Source organism: Fundulus heteroclitus, chromosome 19 (assembly GCF_011125445.2).
Source record: "Fundulus heteroclitus isolate FHET01 chromosome 19, MU-UCD_Fhet_4.1, whole genome shotgun sequence".
Classification (NCBI taxonomy): Eukaryota; Metazoa; Chordata; class Actinopteri; order Cyprinodontiformes; family Fundulidae; genus Fundulus; species Fundulus heteroclitus.
The window spans coordinates 26,305,339-26,329,325 of NC_046379.1; the positions used below are offsets into that span (position 1 = coordinate 26,305,339).

The 23,987-nt window shown below is 43.6% G+C and overlaps 1 protein-coding gene across 5 annotated transcripts in view; it reads right to left on the reverse strand.

The window, feature by feature from the left end:
- Nucleotides 1–23,987, reverse strand: part of smoc1 (SPARC related modular calcium binding 1) — a 92,790-nt gene that overhangs the window by 26,347 nt on the left and 42,456 nt on the right. For 2 of the 5 annotated variants that reach the window (XM_012872320.3, XM_012872321.3), the window contains exons 6-10: nt 21,809–21,862; nt 21,352–21,399; nt 18,563–18,652; nt 18,045–18,125; nt 1,110–1,302 (exon numbers count right to left, since the gene is read on the reverse strand). In XM_012872320.3, coding sequence (XP_012727774.2) covers nt 1,110–1,302; nt 18,045–18,125; nt 18,563–18,652; nt 21,352–21,399; nt 21,809–21,862 — 466 coding nt within the window. The remainder of the gene's footprint in view (nt 1–1,109; nt 1,303–18,044; nt 18,126–18,562; nt 18,653–21,351; nt 21,400–21,808; nt 21,863–23,987) is intronic. The other 3 variants (XM_012872322.3, XM_012872324.3, XM_012872323.3) reach the window with 3 other exon arrangements.

Here is a 23,987-nt window from a genome sequence, read left to right on the forward strand (position 1 = left end):
CAAGCGAGCATAAAAACTTCAGGAAGTTAGTTTGAATGTTGCCATTAACATCAACAATTTCTAATGCGATACTACAAAATGCGTATGTAAAAAAACATTGATGGACACATGGCTTGTGAAGCTCTACTGAAGTTAAGGCAGCCCAGGAAAATAACGGTGACCAAACTAAATATTACACTTTGGATGTGATTTGAATGTTTTCACTTAGGAGTGTATTGACTTTTGCTACCAGCAGCTTAGACACTAATGACTGTGTGGTGAGTAATTTTGAGGGGGCAGTAAATTTACACTTATACAAGCTGTACATTGACTACAGTGTCATATGATGAGTGTTGTTAGGGGATTAGAGCAGCCTAACCTTAGCGGCCTAGTTTAGCTGGATCAAACTGTGTTTGCTACAGTATCAGATGAGTCAGAAGGCAATTATTTATGTCACGATCCTTGGGTGTTTGTGTCTGTATTTTGTTTCTTTTGGATCATGTCTTCTTTAGTATTTATCCTTTAGTGCTTCACATTGTGATTTGGTTAGTAGTTTCTGTTAGATTTCTGTTTCCTCCCTGTCATCTTTCCACCTTTACTTTCATTGCCTTCACTTGTCACTCCGAATTATTGATTAATTGCCTTCACCTGTCCTCCTGCTTTCCACTCTGTTCTTCCTCCTGTATTGAAACTGCCTGTCACTTGCCACAAGACCTTGTTCTATTTGTGAAATTTCAAAAATGGGTCTTTTTAGTTTACCCTAAAATGTTGTTAAAATGAATTAGCTGAGTCTGGATAACTTTGACGATGCTCACTTGGTCATGTTACTTGAGCTCAATAGCTCAAATAGGTTTTAAGAAAAGCTTTACATTTCGATCCATTTTGCATGTTTCATTCTGGTATCGGTCTAATTGTGTTTCTTTGGAGTAATTAAGCTTAAATGCTGTTTTGCCTATCATAAGATTTAGAGCTGACACAGCAGATTTTGACTCTCACAACATCAGGCAGTTGTTGCTTACCAATAATTATATGACTATCACTGCAAATCGATACATCAAATATGAATAAACTGATAAAGGCCAAACCACCAACACTCTTCTTTTCAGTTTCTTTTTGCTAAAAGATCTTACAAGGTTGACGTTCCAGGGATGGGCCGTCCTGTATCCACTAAAACACACCAGCAATAACCAGTATACTGGTGGCACTGGACAGGTTTGTAAAGACCTCCAGACCCGCAGTCTGGAATGATAATGGACTCTCGAGAACTCTGCTGAGCCTCATTCAGGGCGTTCTGTCTCTCCTGGTCACAAGAGGGAACCTTTTCTGAAAAATGAGTTACAACAGAGATAGCAGAGAAAAAAGCAGAGATAAAAGGTTGGTCAGTCAGATGCATGTTACAGCTACAAAATAAAAATAAAAACACTTCACATAATCTAACAATGTCATCACGGATAAAAAGATAATAGGAATGATTCTGTGATTGGTAATTCAGTAATTCAGTGATGTTTTAATCACCCATCCATCCATTCATTGTCTCTCTCTGCTTATTCTTGCTGGTTTGGGGATAAGAGGCATGGAATTGGAGGCTTTGGCCGATCTCCAATGGCCATTTTATAAGAGGCAGGGTACACCGTGGACAGGTCTCCAGTCCATCACAGAGTGATACGTTATACATATGCCTGTCGTGATAATAATCAGCTAATCGCAATAAATCAATTATTCGCACGATAAATTTTAATCACATGGTTAATTAAAATAACCTTGTTGATTTGCATAGGCATGCTTGCTTATTTCCCCCTCGAGTTTCCATCTCCTCTCGAGACGGAGGTATACCAAAGGGTTTTCAGTACGCTGCATCAGCGTACTGAATTTAACACAGGACTATAAATAGTTTATTTATACAAAAGTTTGCTTTTCATTTGTATTCAACCCTCTAAACTCTGACACCTCTAAATAAAATCTAGTGCTACCAGTTGTCTGTTCAATATTTTGTTGGAGAAAATTATAGAACAAACGGCACCATGAAGACCAAGGGAGACAACAGATAGGTCAGGGAGAAAGTTGTGGAAAAACCTCAAAGGTTTGCTTATAAAGCAAAATCCAAATATTTGGACATTATATGAAGGAACATTCAATTTATCTCCTGAAATTGGTGTATGGCACAGCTTCAAACCTGCCAAGACGCCTATCAGTAATGTGCTCCATAAATGTGGCTTTTATAGAAGAACGCCACAAAACATTCTTGTAACAGTTTGTCACAATGAAAGTGAAAGATATAGCTAATGTGAACAAAAGATGAGACCAAAATTGTCATTTGTTTGGATTGCACATAAAACTAACCTGCAGCCATGTAACGGTACACAAAAAACTCAGTTAAGTACAATTTCAGTACGTTTCAACCAAGGAAAACAAATAAAAATATTTGACTACTACTTTAGTCAGCAGCAAAAAAAAATAAAGAATATTTTTCAGTTTCTGAAATTAATGAGATTTTATTATGTTCTAAAATTTTACAAAGTGGAAATTGTGAATTAAGTAGTTTAAGCAGGCATACCTATTTTCTGGATGGATAGATTATACAACAACCCAACTACTTGAAAACAGTTAATGACGTTTAGAAGTTTTCTAAATAAGACTGTAGCCATATTTTGGAATAAAACACATTTAAATCACTTTGGAGCGGTTTTGTTATTTTGACTAATATCAGTGTACCAGCTATACTTGAATGCAGCATGTGTAGCTGTTGGGAAAGTCTCCTCTCATCAAGGAAGGTTCCCCTGACCTGCCCTTTATATGATGCGTGGAGTTTAGGCCGGTCGAATGCTACAAGTGGCCATTTGGACGTCAGCTGGTATTTCCCCAGTACCAGTATCGCTTACAATCAGCTTGACGTAGTTTCAGGTGAGTAATTCAGTGAAAAAAATGTGCTGACATAAAGTTTTGCTTTGGTCCGACTTTCTTTCACCACTGTAGCTGCATTAGGGAACTTTAATGCTCCCCAATAGCAGAGTTTAGAGATAGTTGGGGATCCTCTCTGTTTTGCGCTAAAACACATTTAGCACACTTAGTTTCGCACATAAAAGGTCCTACATGTGTATATAAAACCAGGCTGTGTTCGTTCAATAGACGCGCACCCGAACTGACAGTGATGTACCAGATATTTTCAATACAAATAAGTATACTGTTAGAACCCTGCTAAACACAATCCCAAATGTCCCAAACTTTTCAGCCTGCGACCTCCAAAATAACAGTGCCTGGAGACTGGTGACACCCTTTCGACAGGTGAGCTTTTTTTAGCTTTTTTTTCCCTAGTTCACCAAATCTACATTATCCAAAGCTGACAGTTTCTCCCTTTCATTTGACAACTCGGTAATCTCCCCTTCACCTCAGGTCAAGAGTCTGTGTGTCATCCTTGATAGTACGTTGTCCTTCTTCTCTCACATTAACAACATTACTCGCTCTGCTTACTTTTACTTACGCAATATCATTCGCCTTTGCCCCTCTCTCTTCCCCCTACTTCCACCTGCACTCTTGTTCATAGTCTGGTCACTTCCCGCATCGATTACTGCAATTCCTTTCTCTTCGATCTTCCGCAAAAATCCATTCACAAGCTGCAGGCAGTACAAAACTCAGCAGCTCGCATCATTTCTAGAACCCCCTCTTTCCATCACATCACCCCAGCCCTGCAGCAGCTCCACTGGCTACCTGTAAAGTTTAGAATTCAGTTCAAAATCCTTCTACTTACTTCTAAAGTTATTCTTTAAAATATCTCCCCTCCATATCGCTCTGATTTACTTCAAATTTCAACTCCTTCTCGCATACTTAGATCCTCTTCTACCACCCACTTAGTTGTTCCTTCCGCCCGTCTTAGCACCATGGGGAGCAGAGCTTGTTCTCGGTCTGAGCCCACACTCTGGAATTCACTCCCCCCTGACATCTGCAATACCGTCTTTACCCTTGGTCAAATCAAAACTCAAAACCCACATTTTCAACATTGCCTTTTCATTATGATTTTCTGTTACTTTCCTGTGTGTACTTTGTGTTGTTTCTTTTAATTATGACGGTGTTGCTTTTACCATTTATTGTTTTTACCTGTACAGTGTCATTGAGTGTTTTCAAAGGCACTTGAAATACATTGTATTATTATTATTATTATTATTATTATTATTATTATTATTATTATTATTATTATTATTATTATTATTATTATTAAAGTCATAATATTGCGAGAATAAAGTCTTACAAAAAATACCTTCCACCTGCGTTACAATGAGGAATGTTAAGCATCTTTTAAAGTTGTATTTCGGTACAGTTTTTTTTAGCACGTCAGCATCAAATCCTCTGGGCATATTCTAGTTTCTTGTCCAGCCAGAGCCACAATGCAAAGGTTTATATTGGGTCCAGCAGCAGAACTAATCCTCACTGCCTAACCAGATACAAATACAGAACTTGATGTGATCTTTTGACCCTTTTTCTTCAATAAAGACCTAATCTTAACTGCGCTTGCTGCTTCATGTCAAACACACCTATTCACACACAAATGTCAATTGAATTTATGATGGTGCCAAAACAGAGAATATGCTTCTGCTTCAATTTCTACTTATCTCTCTTTGGCAGGAGATAAAAGATGGGCAACACAAATACTCTGAAAACAAATATATCATGCCAAAAAGAAAAACCTGCAAAAGCACAAGTAGGAGCGATTAGAGCAATTTGCTCTGTATTTTGGCTACTTTCCGCATGGCAGGTTGATAATGGACGAAAGATGATCATCTTAAGTACATTTGATGAGCCTTATTTTACTCATTCGGCTCCGGCCATCATTAATCAGGCTTAGATCCAGGTGTGACTATTTAAAATGGTCACTCCTTCTTCTCCACATCTTTCTCTTCTTTCCCTTTGCATTCCCCTGCACACCTCCCCCCATGTCCTCTTTACTTCACTTCAATGACTTTCAGCTGTGGAGTAATCGCTGCAATATTGTTTCTAGGAAGCCTTCACTGCAGTTAAAACGGCTGAAATGTTCTGAACCTTAAGGAAACCGTAAAGGAGGCTTGTAGGTGTGCGCATTTCAAAGGCAGCTCGACAACAATAGCTCCAAGATGATGAAAGGCTCAGTCACGGAAAATTTCAGCTCCTTTCGCAGCGCTGTTGCAACTTTTCAACACGTCGTTCATTACATCCCCTCTCTGTCTTCGCTTTTTGTGCGGAAAAGTCAAACAGATGTGCACCCTGCACCACACAAGACAAAACAATTGGATTAAAAAGCAAAAAAAATCAATTTTATGATGGTGCTCTACAGGGAAAATCTTTGATTAGAGAGTTTTTAGGTGTCCGCGCATTTTTGTAAATGGCCTGCACGAGAGAGGGCTTTCCCTTCCGTGCAACATTTGGACAAGAGCACGTGAAAGTCTGTCAGCGATACATCTCTTTGCAAAATGGACTTTGCATTGGTTTTCCTAAGTAAACACACTTCGCAAACATTTACTCCACTCTGCTCTTTATCACCATTATAGGTTATCCAGAAACAGAGCCTGTACACCGACAATGTCGGTCATTAGCTTGCTTGGTGAGAAATCATCTTTTTCTGGTAAGAAGAGAAAAATGGAGACAAAGCTCTGACTGAAAACTTTAAGCTAGGAGGATTCTTGTACCACATTGTGTGTGTGTGTGTGTATATGTGTGTGTCTTATCTTTTTAAAAAGATTTCATAAAGCAAAGAGAGCAAAACCTATGTAATCAGGTGATTTCTACAGATGACCGCTTTTAGGACAGCTTTCCTTTCCTTTTTTTACCCTTCTTCTGACTGGTACATTTGTACAGTGAGATTTGTACAAGATAAATGTCATTATATGTAAAAAGATAAAAAATAAAAAATAATTTAAAAACTGTTTTAAAATGATTAATCAGATTCTCACCTTTTTTAATCACAAACTGCCATTTTAAAAGAATTGTGTACAATTTTGAGAGCTCCTGTAGATAAGCATTAAGTAGATAAGTGGAGCCCAGCTCTGTAGGGGTTACGGAAGTTTTAACAAATGGTAATAAGAGCCAAGAGACTGTACACACTGTACACACACAGTCTCTTAGTCCAGCTTTTGCTGCCCATAGGGCTGACCCAACTAGACATGGACTCCACTAGACCCCTGAAGGTATTAAAAGATAATAGGGAATATACACAACAGGATAACAGTAAGTTTATAATTAAAGATAATAAAATACAGTAGTAAATAACAAAGGTAGTGACTTTTGCCTTTGTCAGAACTGGAAGGATCAGAACTGGGGCAGAGGTTAGGGAGTTCGTCCTGCAATTGGTAGGTTTCCGGTTCGATCCCCTGCTCTGACTGTCTCTGTCGTTGTGTCCTTGGGCAAGACACTTCACCCGCATTGCCTGCTGCCGGTGGTCAGAGGGCCCAGTGATGCTGGTGTATGGCAGCCTCGCCTCTGTCAGTCTGCCCAAGGGCAGCTGTAGCTACGAACATAGCTCACCACCGTCAGGGTGTGAATGTGTGTGTGAATGGGTGAATGTATAGGGGGGGACTGGAGGACCTGACCATTTTTCCTCCCTACCCACAAGTGCCATTTTGCTAAAAAAAAAAAAAAAAAAATTAAAATACAACAATAATACAAATATTGTTTTCATACTCCCTCCTCTGATATAGGATGATAGCATTAATAATGTAATTAAAGTATTAAAAATGTTATTTCATAAAATATGCCCCCCAGTCACTTCTTTACCTTTGACCTTTTGCCCCTATGATGCACCCAGTAAATGCTTTCTGCACAGTAAGACGGGAAAGCAGGCTGTGGAGGTATAGCCCGGGTTCTGTGTCGGTATGTGGGCTCTGTGTTCTCGATTCCCAAAATGTTTTTGTTCATAAAACCGGTAAGTGAGAGGCATGATGAGATATCTGTACTTTTGAGACGACACAGCAACTTTGTGTCGTTTCTGCTTTAGTCCGGAGGCATAGACTAGCAGAGAGGGGCTAAACACAGCACACATGCTGGAGGAGACAAGAGCCCTGCGTTCTCGTGACGTAGTCCTGGGCTGGTGAGGAGAGGCTATTTCTATCCGGCCATAATCATTCAGTAGTTTGCTGCTGTTAAATCATCAGCTGGCTGGTAGCTAAAAACTTTGTAGGTCTCTAAAAAAGCTTCTTGCTTTAAGTGCCCTTATCAACAGCTGACACTCAATATTACTAAAATATTGCTGGAGTAGCTAGTTTTAAGAGATGTGTTGATGATGAGATGCAGTGTTGTGGCATTTTATTTACACTTAATATTTTCGAGAAATGATGGTGATGCAGCAATTCATCTATAAACAACTGCTTTAGAGGGTAGAATAAAATTAATAAGGTGTCACTGACAAATCATTATGAGGATTTTATCATATTTCTATGTAAAGATCCTTCCCTCAACTGATAATGTAGGTTTCTGTGTTTAAGTTTAATAAGATAATTTTGTACAACATGCTTTCCTTTTTCCTTCTTTAAGACATTTATAATGAGACATTCCCAGAAACTTAATTAAAATTGGATAGTAGTAGGTTAACTTTAAACTTTTTGTCTTGTCAATCATGGATTGAATAACGTGTCTGTTTCTGAATTAGGGTTGTCAAAAACATCGATACTCTGCAAAGTACCGATACTCAAACGTTGTATCCGGATACGATACTGACTTGCCACGGTATCAATACTCAAGAGCCCGTCACGAATGCACACAACCTGTTCTGATAGATACATTTTATTCCTGGATAGATAATAAATTGACCAATGTATTGACCAATCAAAGCACTCCTGTCATGTGTGATTAGCAAAGAACAGGACCCAGAATCTGAAACAAAAATACTTACACTACAACCTGCAGATGAACTCTATGCCTCATTTTCATAATTTTTATTTAATAATTTTTATTTAAGTATAGTGAGAATACAGGTAATGAATGAACTGGGCTGTTAACCAGCTGAGTTGGAAAGAGTTCAACAGGTAAGAACAAACATTTTCTAGCCAACGTTTATACTTTGAGCACCTGTCCCTTTAGTGGTCTCTGCACGGCCCTGCTCTGTAGGGCTTCATGCTGCAATCCTGTGAACCTGACAGTAGCACCAGATTTTACTGCAGTCCCTCTCCTGGCCTCTACAGCTAAAGAATCAGAAATATGAGCCTACAGCATTCAATAGGAGGGAGCTGTTAATCAACAAGCAACCACACCAGCGTCCGCAATAAAAAATGTTTTATGCACCTGAGTCAGCAACAAGGCTGCACTGTATAGGAGGGGCTTTCAGTGCATTTAAGGAGGAGAAGGGAGACGAAGTGGTTAAAATATTCCCCTATCACCCCTCATTTAAGTCAGATAGGGATTATACCTTTTAGTATTGTGATACAATAAAATATTCCTACTAAATTTTGTCTCAGCCATATACACACAAAAAATACAATTTTACTCGGCTTACGTTCTTACAAGTAGTTGAATTAAAGGACGAAAAGACACAAAATTGGGATTGATTAAAAAAAATTGCTGAAGGAGACTGCTTTTTGGGTGTTTAGAAAAACCTTCATATGAATTTCTGCTCATTCCGGTTGACAAAATTTGTTCTGAAACTCATTTGTTATTAATTTCTTTCATATTAAAGGTAGCATTTGTGATTTGTCTGGAACAGTAAGTAAGTGTGTGGACAGGACCAATTCTCTGACCAATCCCTGCCATTCGGACCAAATGACAGGGACTGGTCAGAGATTTAACAGCCCTGTGGCTCTCACAGAGGTCAAATTTTTTGGTTTCTTTTTCTGAATACATAATGTAGTGACTGCTCTCAGGATGGAAGGACCATTTTACACAGTGCAACATAAAGAGTCTCTGAACAGGACTACCAACTATAGCTTTAATTCTGCATCTTTAAACTACCCAGCACTGCATTCAGCAAAACAAAGTATAAAGAAGGGCGAGGCTTGCTTTTACACTCACAGCTATATCCTACTGGCACCAGTAGAACTGTTTCTGGTTTACTGAGCAACACTTTTTTCTGTCCAAATGTAGAATCGGACCTGCTGGAGTAATGAGGAGCAATGTGCTCATCTTAAGTAACCTTTTAATGTGTTTAGTTACTAAAAGCTTTTAAAAGAATAAAAGCTTTGATTTTCACTGAACTAAGGACTATGGAGCTGTAAAGTTCACCGCTCTTGGCAGTGATTCTGTTTCTCTGCTGCTGACTGCTGGCATCACACTCTGGTCCCTGTGCTGCCTCTACTGCCTTCCAGTGAGTGGCTCTCATTGTTTGGACTCCTGCCCGTTTGCATCGCCCTTGTTGGACTCTCCTCTTGGTTTTCAGTTTCTGGACATTGACCTGTGCCTGTTGTCTGACTGCCTCTCTGCCAAGCTGTTAGCCCTGTGGACCAAACTCTGTACTGTCATGGTTTAGTTTTGATTCGGCTTTGGTTTTCTATTATTCTCAGTTTTTCCACCTTGTTTGGGTTTTAATTTGTTAAATTTTAGTTTCCTCCTTCCCTTCCACTCAGCCTTCACTCCACTCTCCTTGCAGTCAGTCACACCTGTTAGTAATTATTCAGTCAGATGCATTTCACCTGTTAGTCTTTCTATTTAAGCCTCCCTCTGCCTCACTTTAGTGCTGGTCCATCATCTTTCCACACCTCTCCATGCCAGTTCCCGTTTCGCCTTGGAAGCTTTGTTTCACTCCTGTTGTTAAGGTTAGTCCTGCCAGTCACTCTAAAGACTATTCGTTCACTGTTTGCTCCTGGAGAGGTTCTGCTCTGTGTCCTGGTGTCTCCAGAGTTCTGCTAACCTGACTAGCCGCCCTGGAGAAACTCAGCTCTGTGCCCTGGTGTCTCTCAAGTTCTGCTAACCTGACTAGCCACTCTGAGAAAGCTCTGCCCGGTGCCAAGCCTCCCAGCTTCGTTTGGACTCTCTCTCCAGGCTGTCAGCCCCTGCCTTCACCTGCACCCCTGAGCCGTTGTATTCCTGCACCTCCGGTTACATCTTCCATCAATCATTCACCTTACAATAAACCTCTCAAACTTTTGTCCTGTGTGTGTGTACTCTGAGTTCATCGATAAACAAACCTGACAGTATGGACCAGCCAAAGATGAACTCAGACACCACATGGGACTTACCTCCAGGGGCTGACACCCCGGAGGTCCGCGCTTACCTGGACATGTGCGAACGCCTGATGAAAGAGAGGTACGCCAGGATGGCTGCTGCCCAGGACCCTGCGCCGCCGATCAAGGCCGACTCCACTCCCCAGGTGTTCTACGTGGGCGTTGTTGCCGCTACCCCAGGGCACGAGAAGAGAAGCCGCAGATCCCTTCATCGCCTATGTCACCACCTCTATGACTCGCAGCTGGCTCCCCGAGTAAAGCTCAATGTCCCATCCATCAGAGCCCCACATGTCGAGGAGGACCAGCTGTGGAGCTTCTATTACGGTGACCGGGACGACCTTCTTCCCCGTGGGCCTGCAGCCACCCCTCTGACAGCCTCTGTACCCCCGTCTGGCTCCTCCCGGCTAGGACGCCGGGCACTCCGACGCTTTAAGGCCTCCGAAGACTCGCTTCCGCTCAGGTCCCGTGAGGGGGTTCAGGAGGACCCGCCCTCTGAAGCCTGTAGCCCGGCAGCGTCCGAGGTAGCTGAAGAGATGGTTCCGCCTCCACCCGAAAGCTCCGCTCCGCCGGCCACCGTAGGCTCCGCTCTGCCGGCCTCTGAAGGCTTCGCTCTGCCGGCCGCTGAAAGCTCCGCTCCGCCGGCCGACGTAGGCTCCGCTCTGCCGGCCACCGAAAGCTCCGCTCTGCCGGCCACCGCAAGCTTCGCTCTGCCGGCCACCGTAGGCTTCGCTCTGCCGGCCGCTGAAAGCTCCGCTCCGCCGGCCGACGTAGGCTCCGCTCTGCCGGCCACCGAAGGCTCCGCTCTGCCGGCCACCGCAAGCTTCGCTCTGCCGGCCTCTGAAGGCTTCGCTCTGCCGGCCGCTGAAAGCTCCGCTCCGCCGGCCGACGCAGATCAGCCCGAGGCCTCCGAGGGAGCCGCCCTGCCTCAGGCCGAGGCCTCCGAGGGAGTAGTTTCGCCTCAGGATGAGGCCTTCGAGGGAGTAGTTTCGCCTCAGGATGAGGCCTCCGAGGGAGTAGTTTCGCCTCAGGATGAGGCCTCCGAGGGAGTAGTTTCGCCTCAGGATGAGGCCTCCGAGGGAGTAGTTTCGCCTCAGGATGAGGCCTCCGAGGGAGTAGTTTCGCCTCAGGATGAGGCCTTAGTTGATGCTACTCCTATTTCTAGTTCGTCGTGCCGGGGTCGTCCTCCACGACGCCCGCACCAGACTTTCCTGTTCGGCCGGAGCCAAAGACTGCGGACTCCGGGCCGCTCAACTTTGCTTCGTCGGGGCCGTCCACAACGGCGCCCGCCTCTGACTTTCCTGTCCGGCCGGAGCCGCAGACTGTGGACTCCAGGCCGCTCGACTTTGCCTCGTCGGGGCCGCCCACCACGGCGACCGCCTCTGACTTTCCTGCTCGGCCGGAGCCGCAGATTGCGGACTCCGGGCCGCTCGTCTTTGCCTCGTCGGGGCCGTCCACCACGGCGCCCGCTTTTGACTTTTCTGTTCGGCCGGAACTGCCGACCGCGGTCTCCAGGCCGCTTGACTTTGCCTCGTCGGGGCCGTCCACCACGGCGCCCGCCTTTGACTTTTCTGTTCGGCCGGAGCTGCCGACCGCGGTCTCCAGGCCGCTTGACTTTGCCTCGTCAGGGCCGCCCTCCTCAAGGGCTTAGTCGGGCGATGCTGCTCCGCCGCCTGCCTCGTCCAGGACGACCTCCACGAGAACTCTTGCGGCTTAGCAGCCGTCTTTGCCTACGCCCTTAAGGCCAGTGCTTTCTGTTTTATTTTGTTTAAGCTCGGTTTTAGTTTTGATTGATTTAGAATTCCTCGGTTTAGAATTATTTAGGGGGTTCTTTGTTTTCTTAGAGTACTTAGTCTCTGTTTTGCTTTGTTTTTTCCTGCTCTGTTTTAGGAGTCTAGATTTTGCCTTAGTTTTCTAGGTTTGCCCAGCCTTGTCATTTTAGCTTTAGCTCTCTGGTTGTCACGTTAGTGTACTTGTTCAAGTCCTAGTTTTTCTTGTTTTTTTCCTTCATTCGTAGTTAGCTTTAGTTTCATTTTCTGCTTTAGTGTTTTGATTTTATGTTTTGCCTTAGTTTTTCTTTTGTGGTGTTATCCCTGCTCTAGTTTTGCCTTATTTTCTAGTTCTTGGTTTGATTCTTTATTTTTGTCCTGCGCTTTTAGTTTCCAGCGCTCCTTAGGTCTTAGCGCTCACTTAGATTTCTGACCCCTGGCCCTGAGCTGTTTCATGCTCCTTAGCTTTGGCTGGTTCGAGCTTCCTTGGTTTTTGTTTTGGCCTCTTAGTTCCTTAGTCCCCTGGCGTGTTATGACGCCCTCTGTTTCTCGGTTCTCTGGCGTGTTAGGACGCCCACTGATTCTTGGCTCTCTGGCGTGTTAGGACGCCCTCTGATTCTCGGTTCCCCGGCGTGTTAGGACGCCCTCTGATTCTCGGTTCCCCGGCGTGTTAGGACGCCCTCTGATTCTTGGTTCCCTGGCGTGTTGGGACGCCCTCTGATTCTTGGTTCCCCGGCATGTTAGGATGCCCTCTGATTTGTGGTTCCCCAGCGTCTTAGGACGCCCTCGGTTCCCCGGCGTTTTAGTACGCCCTCCGTTCTAGTTCCTTGGCATTTTAGATGTTTCTGCTTCCCTTGTGCCCCGGCGTTTCCCTCACGCCCCGGCGTTCTCTTCCCCAAGCCCCGGCGTTTCCCTCACGCCCCGGCGTGTTCTTCCCTCTGGCGTTGTCGTACGCCTGTTCTTCCCTCTGGCGTTGTCGTACGCCTGTTCTTCCCTCTGGCGTTGTCGTACGCCTGTTCTTCCCTCTGGCGTTGTTGTACGCCTGTTCTTCCCTCTGGCGTTGTCGTACGCCTGTTCTTCCCTCTGGCGTTGTCGTACGCCTGTTCTTCCCTCTGGCGTTGTCGTACGCCCGTTCTTCCCTCTGGCGTTGTCGTACGCCCGTTCTTCCCTCTGGCGCTGTGGTGCGCCCGTCCTTCCCTCTGGCGCTGTGGTGCGCCCGTTCCTTCCCTCTGGCGTTAAGTACGCCCGTTTCTTCCCTTTGGCGCTGTCGTGCGCCCGTTCCTTCCCTTTGGCGTTAAGTACGCCCGTTCCTTCCCTTTGGCGTTAAGTACGCCCGTTCCTTCCCTTCGGCGCTGTCGTGCGCCCGTTCCTTCCCTTTGGCGCTGTCGTGCGCCCGTTCCTTCCCTTTGGCGCTGTCGTGCGCCCGTTCCTTCCCTTTGGCGTTAAGTACGCCCGTTCCTTCCCTTTGGCGTTAAGTACGCCCGTTCCTTCCCTTTGGCGCTGTCGTGCGCCCGTTCCTTCCCTTTGGCGTTAAGTACGCCCGTTCCTTCCCTTTGGCGCTGTCGTGCGCCCGTTCCTTCCCTTTGGCGCTGTCGCGCGCCTGTTCTCCCTCTGGCGTTAGCACGCCTACTTCTTCCCTCTGGCGTTAGTATGTCTGGCCTTGCCTGTTTTGCCTTGTGGCAATGTTCGCCTGACTTTCCTTGTGGCGATGTTTGCTTTTCAGCATCTGCTAGACGTTCTTGTTTTGCCTACCAGGGGTTGTTAGAGACCCCTTTTAGTCCGCTTTTGTTTTCCCTGTTGTTTCAGATCGCCCTGAGTGGGTAGTTTTTTTTTGTTTGATTTTGGCCCACCATCCGTACCACCCTCCACCCACCCTGCTTTGATCTGTTTTGTTTGACCCTAGCCCGCCATCCGTACCACCCTCCACCCACCCTAGGTTGGTTGTTGTTTAGTTTGTTAGGCCGTCCGGAGACCGGCCTTGAGGGGGGGGTAATGTCATGGTTTAGTTTTGATTCGGCTTTGGTTTTCTATTATTCTCAGTTTTTCCACCTTGTTTGGGTTTTAATTTGTTAAATTTTAGTTTCCTCCTTCCCTTCCACTCAGCCTTCACTCCACTCTCCTTGCAGTCAGTCACACCTGTTAGTAATTATTCAGTCAGATGCATTTCACCTGTTAGTCTTTCTATTTAAGCCTCCCTCTGCCTCACTTTAGTGCTGGTCCATCATCTTTCCACACCTCTCCATGCCAGTTCCCGTTTCGCCTTGGAAGCTTTGTTTCACTCCTGTTGTTAAGGTTAGTCCTGCCAGTCACTCTAAAGACTATTCGTTCACTGTTTGCTCCTGGAGAGGTTCTGCTCTGTGTCCTGGTGTCTCCAGAGTTCTGCTAACCTGACTAGCCGCCCTGGAGAAACTCAGCTCTGTGCCCTGGTGTCTCTCAAGTTCTGCTAACCTGACTAGCCACTCTGAGAAAGCTCTGCCCGGTGCCAAGCCTCCCAGCTTCGTTTGGACTCTCTCTCCAGGCTGTCAGCCCCTGCCTTCACCTGCACCCCTGAGCCGTTGTATTCCTGCACCTCCGGTTACATCTTCCATCAATCATTCACCTTACAATAAACCTCTCAAACTTTTGTCCTGTGTGTGTGTACTCTGAGTTCATCGATAAACAAACCTGACATGTACTCTGCCTGTTGGATTCCCCCTCTGATACCTCAGCCTGCTTCAGAGTCCCCGTGCATGACCCCGGACTTACTGGACCTTCTCCACTGTATCTAGTTGAGGTTTAGACCCGGCTTCCGCAGGTAAAGGACAGGCCAAGATCCTCCTGGAACCACTTCTTGGATTCAGTGCTACAGCCTGGATTCAAGAGGTTAGTGGCTTTAATACAGTGCTGAACTATTCCCACTGTTGGACTTGCAGCCACTAACCTGAGTCTCTTCTTTGGAGCGGTTCCTGAAGTTTCTCACACGGGCTACACCTGTCTGTAATAAATCTCTTAAGTCTCTGTGTCTGGCTGAATTTCAGGTCCAGATTCTGGTTCATCACATGGAACTAAACTGAACAAACTTTATGCTCCCAATTTAACTGTAATATAAAATGGATGTAAGGCCCAGGTATTTTTCACATCAGGATGCAAATCCAGCAATAAGCTCCCAGAGACGGCTCCTACAGTTTTGTCATAGCCAGAGTTTTAAAGTCTAACTGTAGCTCATGTAAAAGTGCTTCTGCTCTGTCCCTCATGATGACCTGATGTGTGAACTACCAGCTCACATCTTGCTTGGCGAATATAAGTGACTAGCTGTAACTTACAACTAGTTCATTCTGAGATGGCATTCAGGTTTTACCTCTAACTTCAGCCTTGTTTATGTTGCTCCACATGTTGATGTGTGCCATACTCTCCTTGGCTCTACTCTGAAATGCGGAAGGTCCCCTGTTCGACTAATGACCGAGTAATTCTGGCTTTTCAGGATTGGATGAACTACCAGTCCGTCACTGTGTTTAGGTATGCAGCTGCGGTGCCGAATATTGTTTGTTACACTTTTTTTTTTTTTTCCTTTGATTCACTGTTTAAATGCACAATATTTCACAATTGTCATGTGGATTTCTGTTTTTGGACTGTTTCCACTCCTCCCAGTCACCTTAATTACCTGCAGCTGCAGTGAATTAGTATCACCTGCCACTCTGCCTATTTATACCAGCCTCATCCAACCACTCTCTGCCAGAACGTCTCATCCTGTTTCCCTGCCTGCATGGTTTCTCCAGCAACTTCTCTTCATTTTGCCTGTTATCCTGGGACCATTTCCTCACAAGTCTGCATATTAGTGCTTGTGTGCACCGCCTGGAGAAAGGATTCTGTGATACGCTCTGCTCACAGTGGGAACACGTCGGCGACTTCAAGTTCTGGTTCTGCTTACAGCTTCTGGTCTAATCTGATTCTGCCTGCAACAGCGGCTGCACCGCAAACAAGTCAACCTCTGCCTACAGCTCCTGATCAGTTTTGATTCTGTCTGCACACCTGGTCTGATCTGGTTCTGCCTGCAATCTCACCTGCATCATCTGTTCTCCTGCCCATACCTGCCTACCTCTGTTTTCTTTTTAAAAAGAAAACTGTGTCCGGCTAGAATATCGAGTTCCCAATGATCTGATTGAAATGTATCTGGATTAAAAACAATCAAATTATACCCTTTGTATGGGCACACAATTAATCCGATCATAATGTGAGTGTATGTGCACTTGACTATATAGAATAGAACCACTCTGACATGCGCATGTATCAGATTCCCCTAAATATAAAGAATAAATTACTTTGCTTTGCTAAACAACAAAATAGAAAACAATGCAATGTTGTGAGTTTGTCTTCTGAGCGCTCAGACTGGACCTGCACCAGCTTCTAATTATGGTTGGAATTTACCTCGTTTAATCTTTTGAACAGAACAGTCGCATAGGAAGCCCCAACAGTTTTGCTTTCCAACATATGCATCACGTTCAAGTCGGGCGCATTGGTGCTTTCCGGTCAGTTTGCCACATTCGGAATAACGCCTGGCACAATGGGTAGCGCTGTTGCCATGCAGCAACAAGGTTCTGGGTTCGAGTCCTACCCTTGCCCTGTGCATGAGTGGGTTCTTTCCGGGTACTCCGGCTTCCTCCCACAGTCCAAAAACATGACTGTTAGGTTAATTGGCCTCTCTAAATTCTCTTTAAGTGTGAGTGTGTGCAAGAATGGTTGTTTGTCCTCTGTGATAGACTGGCGACCTGTCCAGGGTGTACCCAGTCTCTCACCCATTGATAGCTGGAGATAGGCACCAGCACCCCTAATTGGGATAAGCCTGTTAGAAAATGGATGGATGGAATAATGCTTGACAAGTGTTAATAAGCATGTTGATTGGATTATCAGTCGGCATAAACCACCCCTCTCATTCAGAATAAAACTTCCAGTTGAGCTTAATCTGATCACAATATGTTGATGGGCTTGTTTGACACATTTTTATTCTGAGCAGTCCTTATTTATACATAAGTATAAAAGTAATCTGATCGGTCCGATTACTTTTGACCATGTAAACGTAACTACTGTCGCAGGTAGAGATTATTTGAATATGATAGAAACAAATCTGGTAATTTTTGAATAATTAAATATAGTGACCTGTTGGGGTTTAATGCATCTTTCTAACAGAAACCTAAATGTCTTCTTTCGGGAGATCCGGAGCTGTTCAGAAAACATCCATGGCTTCAACCAATTCTGGTATTGTAAAAAATATATAGCGTTTTTCTTGGGTTTTCTGCTTTCAGCTCCAGGTTTGATTTAGTCTTTCTTCTATCTGACCCTTCCAACTGCTCATTTAATCAGCAGCACTTCTGAGATTTTTATGTGATGAGATAGAATAGTCCATTTTATTCAATAGAAAGTGGGGAGCATAAGTTGAGGATGCATTGTGTCACGTTCTTTGCCATTAATTTGACAGTGAACTGTAATCATTTTATTTAAAACTTATATAAATAATGCAGAGCCACTGTTAGGTGGCGGTCAACCAGTGTGGCACCGCACTGTCGGGGCCTTTTACTGGTAGGGGGCCCCCAGCGGTTGGTGCCCCCAGCGGTTGAGCACAGTGGCAAAATGGTAATTTTTGCCACTGTGCATACACCATTTTTTGAAAACACTAAATTGTTCCTGCACTAGGCTTGTTTCCCCCTAGTGGCCTAATAAACTTGACTCTCTGATTTATGCATCTTTTATCGCACAAACAAACGCATTCTTCACTCTTGTCTTGGAAGTGGCGACAACTCCCCTCAGGCTGGTTTTGTCCTTTTGGGTGTTCAGATACTAATTGGAACCAGGAATCTGGACTTTCCACTGAAGTTTCAAAAAGGTGTCACTGCAAATGTCTCCCCTAATTAATACGGTCCTTACTGAAGGCCAGACAGCAGATTCCTTTGCGGTGTTGCCATCAGTCAAAATACGTACAGAAACACCAGTTACCATCAGGCACTTCTATCTTGTATTTTTTTGCACACAAAAAACATGAAATCTTTAAATAAAAAACAAAACTAAGTTCAGAAAGGAAAGAAGACTGGTGGAATGCAGATATAAAGCAGAAGCATGCTTTCAAAATACTAATTACATGCAGGCAGCTGAGCAATGAAGATGTAGAATATGTATTGAAATGCAGTAATCGTCAATTTGTGTTTCCCAATCTCACCTTGCCTTCTGGAAGTGGAGCTATTTTGCTTATTCTCCTTGTACACCAGATGTTTTATCCATAGTGTTGGAGCAGTTATCTCTGCGGTGACAGCATGACAGAGTAGAAATCAACAGCTTTAACAAATTGAGGTAGTTACATAAAAAAGGTCTAACTGATTCAGCAGCTGGATATTTCTAAAGCAACAAATATTGGCGGGCGTTTGCCCGCAAAGACAAACTTAAGACGGTATCAAAAAGCCCCTGTATTTCCAAAAATATCAAACATGAAATGCAGTTTTTGACATCTGGGCATTTCCATTACATGTGATAGGATTTCAGGTTTGGACAGGAACCTGATGACACAGTGTGGCTTCAGCAGTTCGCTGGAATAGCAGGAACATAAGCACACAAAGGAGCAATTCTATGAGCTGCATTTAACCCCCGAGAGTCATTATGAATCTGTGGTATGCACATTAGTTGTGGATGTGACTGTCTGCAACCTGCGTTAATGGTGGAAGAGCTGTTAGAGGAACTTACCCTCACCCTCAGGGGGGATGTGGGTCTCCATGGTGGGGGTGGGCTTGGAGCCATCATCTGGGTTTAGAGTGAGAAAGAAACGGAAGGAGACTACCATTATTGAGATTAATACAATCTACTCTCCAGAACTGTTGAATGGTTGGGATTTGCACATGGCCCGGCCAAGAGAGAGCGAGAGAAAGAAAAACAGACAGACAGAAGGAATAACAGAGAAATCACGGCACAACCGCCCACCCATGGGTGCCTGTTGTAGCCCGCATCTATAAATCACTCACACACCAACATGATCGGGTCATTCATTCAGCAGCCTGCCTCAAAGTTTCATTCAAATCCACTCGCAGCTTTTTCACAACTTCCAGCGAGCTGCAGGTAATTCAAACAATTTCACTTGTCACACAAAAGAAAATCAAAAAATAAGTTGATGGTTGGCTGACTCAGAATACAGGAGGAGAGGAGGATCTCAGCTGGTACTTAGGCTGCATTCAGTTTTAGAAGTAATGTGGTTTTTGACTACAGATAGTTATTAAGAGTAACTTTGGTGATAATAAGCAGATTGATGCCACCCTCACTGTACCAAAGTCTCTTTCAGTGTCCAAGTTAAAACTTTTTCTTTTTCAGATGAGTTCATTGGACATTGAAAATAATTATGAATGCATACATATTATTATAAATAACATTACTCTTTGTTTACTTAAACAATGAATTTAAAGGGTTAGGGGGTTCGTCTTGCAATTGGCGGGGGTCCGATTCGATCCCCTGCTCTGACTGTCTCTGTCGTTGTGCCCTTGGGCAAGACACTTCACCCGCATTGCCTGCTGGTGGTTGTCAGAGGGCCTGGTGTTGCCGTATGTATGGCAGCCTCGCCTCTGTCAGTCTGCCCAAGGGCAGCTGTAGCTACTAACATAGCTCACCACCATCAGGGTGTGGATGGGTGCATGAATGGGTAAATGACTAAGAATGTAGTGTAAAGTGCTTTGAAGGTCGTCAAGACCAGTTAAAGCTATACAAGTACAAGCCATTTACCATTTCAAAGGAGCAATAAGCAACATTTCACCTCTAGGCATACTATTGAGCACTGTCTGTAGACCCAAACAAGATGTACAAGCGGGACCTGGAAGTAGCGCGGACGTCACACGTGAACTACCCTATTGGCTCTCACTGAAATAAATTTCCAGATATTTTGCTTTCATGGCTCTCTGAGTCAAAAAGGTTCCTGGCCCCTGCTTTAGGAGGTCAACAAAGCAATCATGCTGCATAGTGTATCCAATTTGATATGTGCTCACCATAAAGCAGGTTCTGAGCCTCATTGGTCCCTCGACCAAGTTGACGTCAACATTTATCAGAAGAGCAGTTATGGACTGACTAGCTGGGAAACTAACCCTGAGCAGTAGAGTTTCATCTCTACGAAGGAGGATCTGAGGTCTGACCCACAGACTCCCCTCAATATCTCCCTTGTGACCAATCAGTCTCACCCATGGATTACACCTCAACTTTCTACATCCATTCATTGATATATTGTCACATGTTATCTATTATTAAACAAAAACATGAATGCACAGTGTGCTGAGGGCTTCCTCTTTGGAATATTCTGTCTTAGCGTGTACAGTGGGTTGAACAGAGACGTGGTCCTCGCAGAGCCGGAAATTCCCCAGTTGAACATAGCGGTCTGGTGATTGTCTCACGTAAACAAAGCCGCAGAGCTATTTAAATTCAACATATTGCTGACAGTTAAAAAGAGCCTCAGCACGATGCTGCCACCTCTGTCCTTGACACTTAGTAGGTTTACATAGGTTTAAAAGCCTAAGGCTAATATTCATAGCCCTGGTAATTTGACGTAAACTTCTCACCTTTGATTCTAGACAAACACAGCAACCTTATATCAGATTATGCTGTGAGTTAAAATGAACATTTAGAAATGCAAGCTTTAATGAAATATATCTAGCTGTGAATCAGTCTGCCTAGGATACTCACCCCGGGTGCAGTTTCGTAGCATCTGGAACATTCCTTAGGGAATAATTAGTTCAACAGCAAACAACAGAAAACATTTGATTGGAGATCATTCTACAAACATATACTTAAAATCAAACCTTACTAGTTTATTGGTTCTATTTGTTTGTTCTCACCTCTGGTTTATGAGTAGCTAGGAACTGTGAAGGGTTAATCACGGCAATAAAATTAGTTTTGACTAATTAGGTAACAAAACATAATATACAACTGTATTGAACTTAAAAGCAGCCTTTAACAGTGCTTCCTTGTTAAAAAAAAATGAAAACTTAACAATATTAATAATAAACACATTGCATATTATCTTTTCATGTACCTCTACAAATAAATAAAGCACCATTTTACAATAGCATACAAAAAGAAACAATAAAAAAACTACTTTCAAGTCTTAAGGACTTAAAGCACTAACCATTGATTATTTTATTTATAACACATTTTAGGTCACTGGCATTTACTCTTCTGCTCATAAAAATAAAAAGACACAAAAATACGGCATTGCGATTAATCTGCACAAATGCATTCACAAGGAATCACTAACATCTGATTCTTCACAATAGCTTAAAAAAAATATTTTGTACTTTTGTAAAATCGTTTCAATAATTTCACTCATCCAAACTGTGAAAATAAAACACACCTTGGGATTTGTCTTCCTGTTGTGGCACTTTTTATTTGGACAAATATGGACTTTGTGCATGTCGGGCGGAGCGAAACTGGGTCAAAACACATTTTGAACTGCTTCATCCACACGTACGAAAACATTGAACAAGCAGCAGATCTCAACTCACCTTTTCTACCTGTGTTTGGAGGCCCAGGTGGTTTATCGGTTACTGACCCTGTAAAATTGGGAAGGAGGGGAGGCAGAAAGGGGTGGAGACACAATAAAAACATGAGCAAAGCTTAAAACAGACAGGATAGGGACCAATAGAAACACAACTGGCCATATACACTGTTCAACATCTTGTAAAGGAAATCAAATGTTAGTACTTGAGTGTATCCGCCTATTGAAATATTGCACCTGTTGCATCGGCCTGATACCAATGAATACCTGACTGATCTGCCCGGTTTTTGGGAAATTTACAGGCAAATATATTATAAACAATCTGATTTCAGTATTTGTCCGTTGCATGTGGTTAGTTGGCTTCATGCATGGATGCTCTCAGAGAAAATCAATGAATCAAATGACCCAACTGATCACAACAGAAGGGCAAAGTTTTGAGTGAAATCAACTAAATGGAGACTTACTAACGGAGAATCCGTTCCTTCCAGCATGAGTTCCCATATTTTCACTGAAGTTTCCTGCAAACGTATGTGAGATGATTCATTTGGGTCATTGTTCAATGCTTGAGTCCAGCATGTCAGAGAAGCTTAATCAGGAAGCAATAATAAGTTGGCCATGTTTTGGATGTAGCAGCTGAGCAGGATTAGGTTTGCTGCGCCTAGATTCCAGGTTCCAGCACCATACATACCTTTGCAAGAAACCGTGAAGATATTGGACCTTATGCAGGGCAGACAGGAGGCAGGGGATGATTGTGTCATTGCACAGTAAGATGCAATTTTGGTTTGAGAGTTCTTCAAATTGGACAATTAAAACTGTGTTGTTGCAGCATATTTTTCCTGCAAGATTTTTATTTTTACCAATTATTCAAAAACATGTGTGCAAGCCTTCGTGTCAACAATGTTTGCAGGGTTTGACACATTATATGACAGGCCAACCCAAAGCAGCACCTATTTGTGAAGAAAGTAGGATGTGATAGACAGTTTTCAAAATATTTTGTCCACAAAATATCAAATAAAATATGGAATGTATGGGGTGCGTTTGTTTTTTCGCACACCTGAGTCAGTGCTTTGAAGAACCACATTTTGGTGCAATAACAGCTGGAGAGTCTTTTTGGGAACGTCTCCACCAGCTTTGCACATGTAGAGACTGTGATTTTTGCTCATTCTTCCATGGAACGTGTCCGTGAATTTTCAGTTCCAAGTCTTGCCACAAGTTCTCAGTTGAACTTCCGACTTTGACTAGGCCATTGTAAAAAAAAAAAAAAAAAAAATTGATTCTTTGATCTACACCAGGGGTGTCAAACTTTAGTCCTCGAGCTCTGGTGTCCTGAAACTTTTATGTGTGTCCCTGGTCCAACACACTTGAATCAAATGACTGAATTAGATCCTCAGTATGCCGTCAAGTTCTCCAGAGTCCAGATTATTTGACTCAAATGCTCCTTCCATCCAGCTTCCTTTCACTGCTGAAAATAAATCATCCCCACATCATGATACTGCCAAAGGGTGGTATGAAACGTTTAAGAGTTGGGATATTGCTTTAAGACCAAACTCTGCTTGAAACCTCTCCAAAACATGATACCTGACCTGTCTGCCAGTAATTTGTTCTCCAGTATTTTTCAATACAATTCTGAGGCATTTACAAAAACAGCTTCAATAGAACCCTGAGATTATGTTTCAAACAGGGGGACACAAATTTGATTTAATTTACAACCTTCTGAAGTCAATTGGTTGCGCTGGGTTTTTATGGGTATCACGTTAGACGTGGCTGATCCATCCCGCATGTTTCAGAATTTTATTAGTAAAGACTTTAGTGTTTTTCTCTGTATCACTTTCCTCAACTTCACGCCCCACTTTGTGAAATTCGTACAGAATACACTGAAGTTCTTGGTTGTGATGGGACTTTTCAACATATGAATAGTTTTGCAGGTCAGGGCTGATAAATAGAGACAGGAATTATGTCACACATTTTTAGATTTTTGCTTGTACAGTCAAAACAGAAACCTCAGGCCCATCGCAGTTGGACAGTGAGCCACTGCAACCAATTGGGGGGTGGAGGCAAAAACTAGGTATGGACCAAGATGCAGCACACAGGGTTGTAGAGTTAACCAAAGCATAAAAGGAATAATTTGACTGATTATGTGAAACGGCGATGAATTAAGAGAAGTTTTAATGGACTTATTAAATACCTGGAAAAGGGGTGTGATTTTATACACAACAAAAGCTTGGCAGATTTGAGCTAAAATGATTTCTTAATTACAAAAACACTTTAATTGAATATTTTTTGCCTCTTTATTCATTAAGTTGAACCCAAAAGTAGAAACCATTATGCAAAATGTGTTGCTTTATGCTCCAGTACTCTGCTTCAAAGGGGCATGTGAACACTTTCACCGGACACTGCAAAACAAAATCTGCACCACGTGCTCAAGTGGCTGCGCAATCCAATCCCGACAAAGGCCCCTGAGTGTTATCAGGTTGAGGAAAACGAGGGCGATTATCATAAAGTGTTCCCATCCAGGATGAGCGTACAGAGTCCAGCTCCGTCTCCTCCAGCCTGCTGAAAGCACTTAGAGGAGAGGACCAGAGAGGCCCCGGCGTGTCACAGCCATTAGCCTTCTTGTTAACCTTGCACCTGCTGTAAAACACA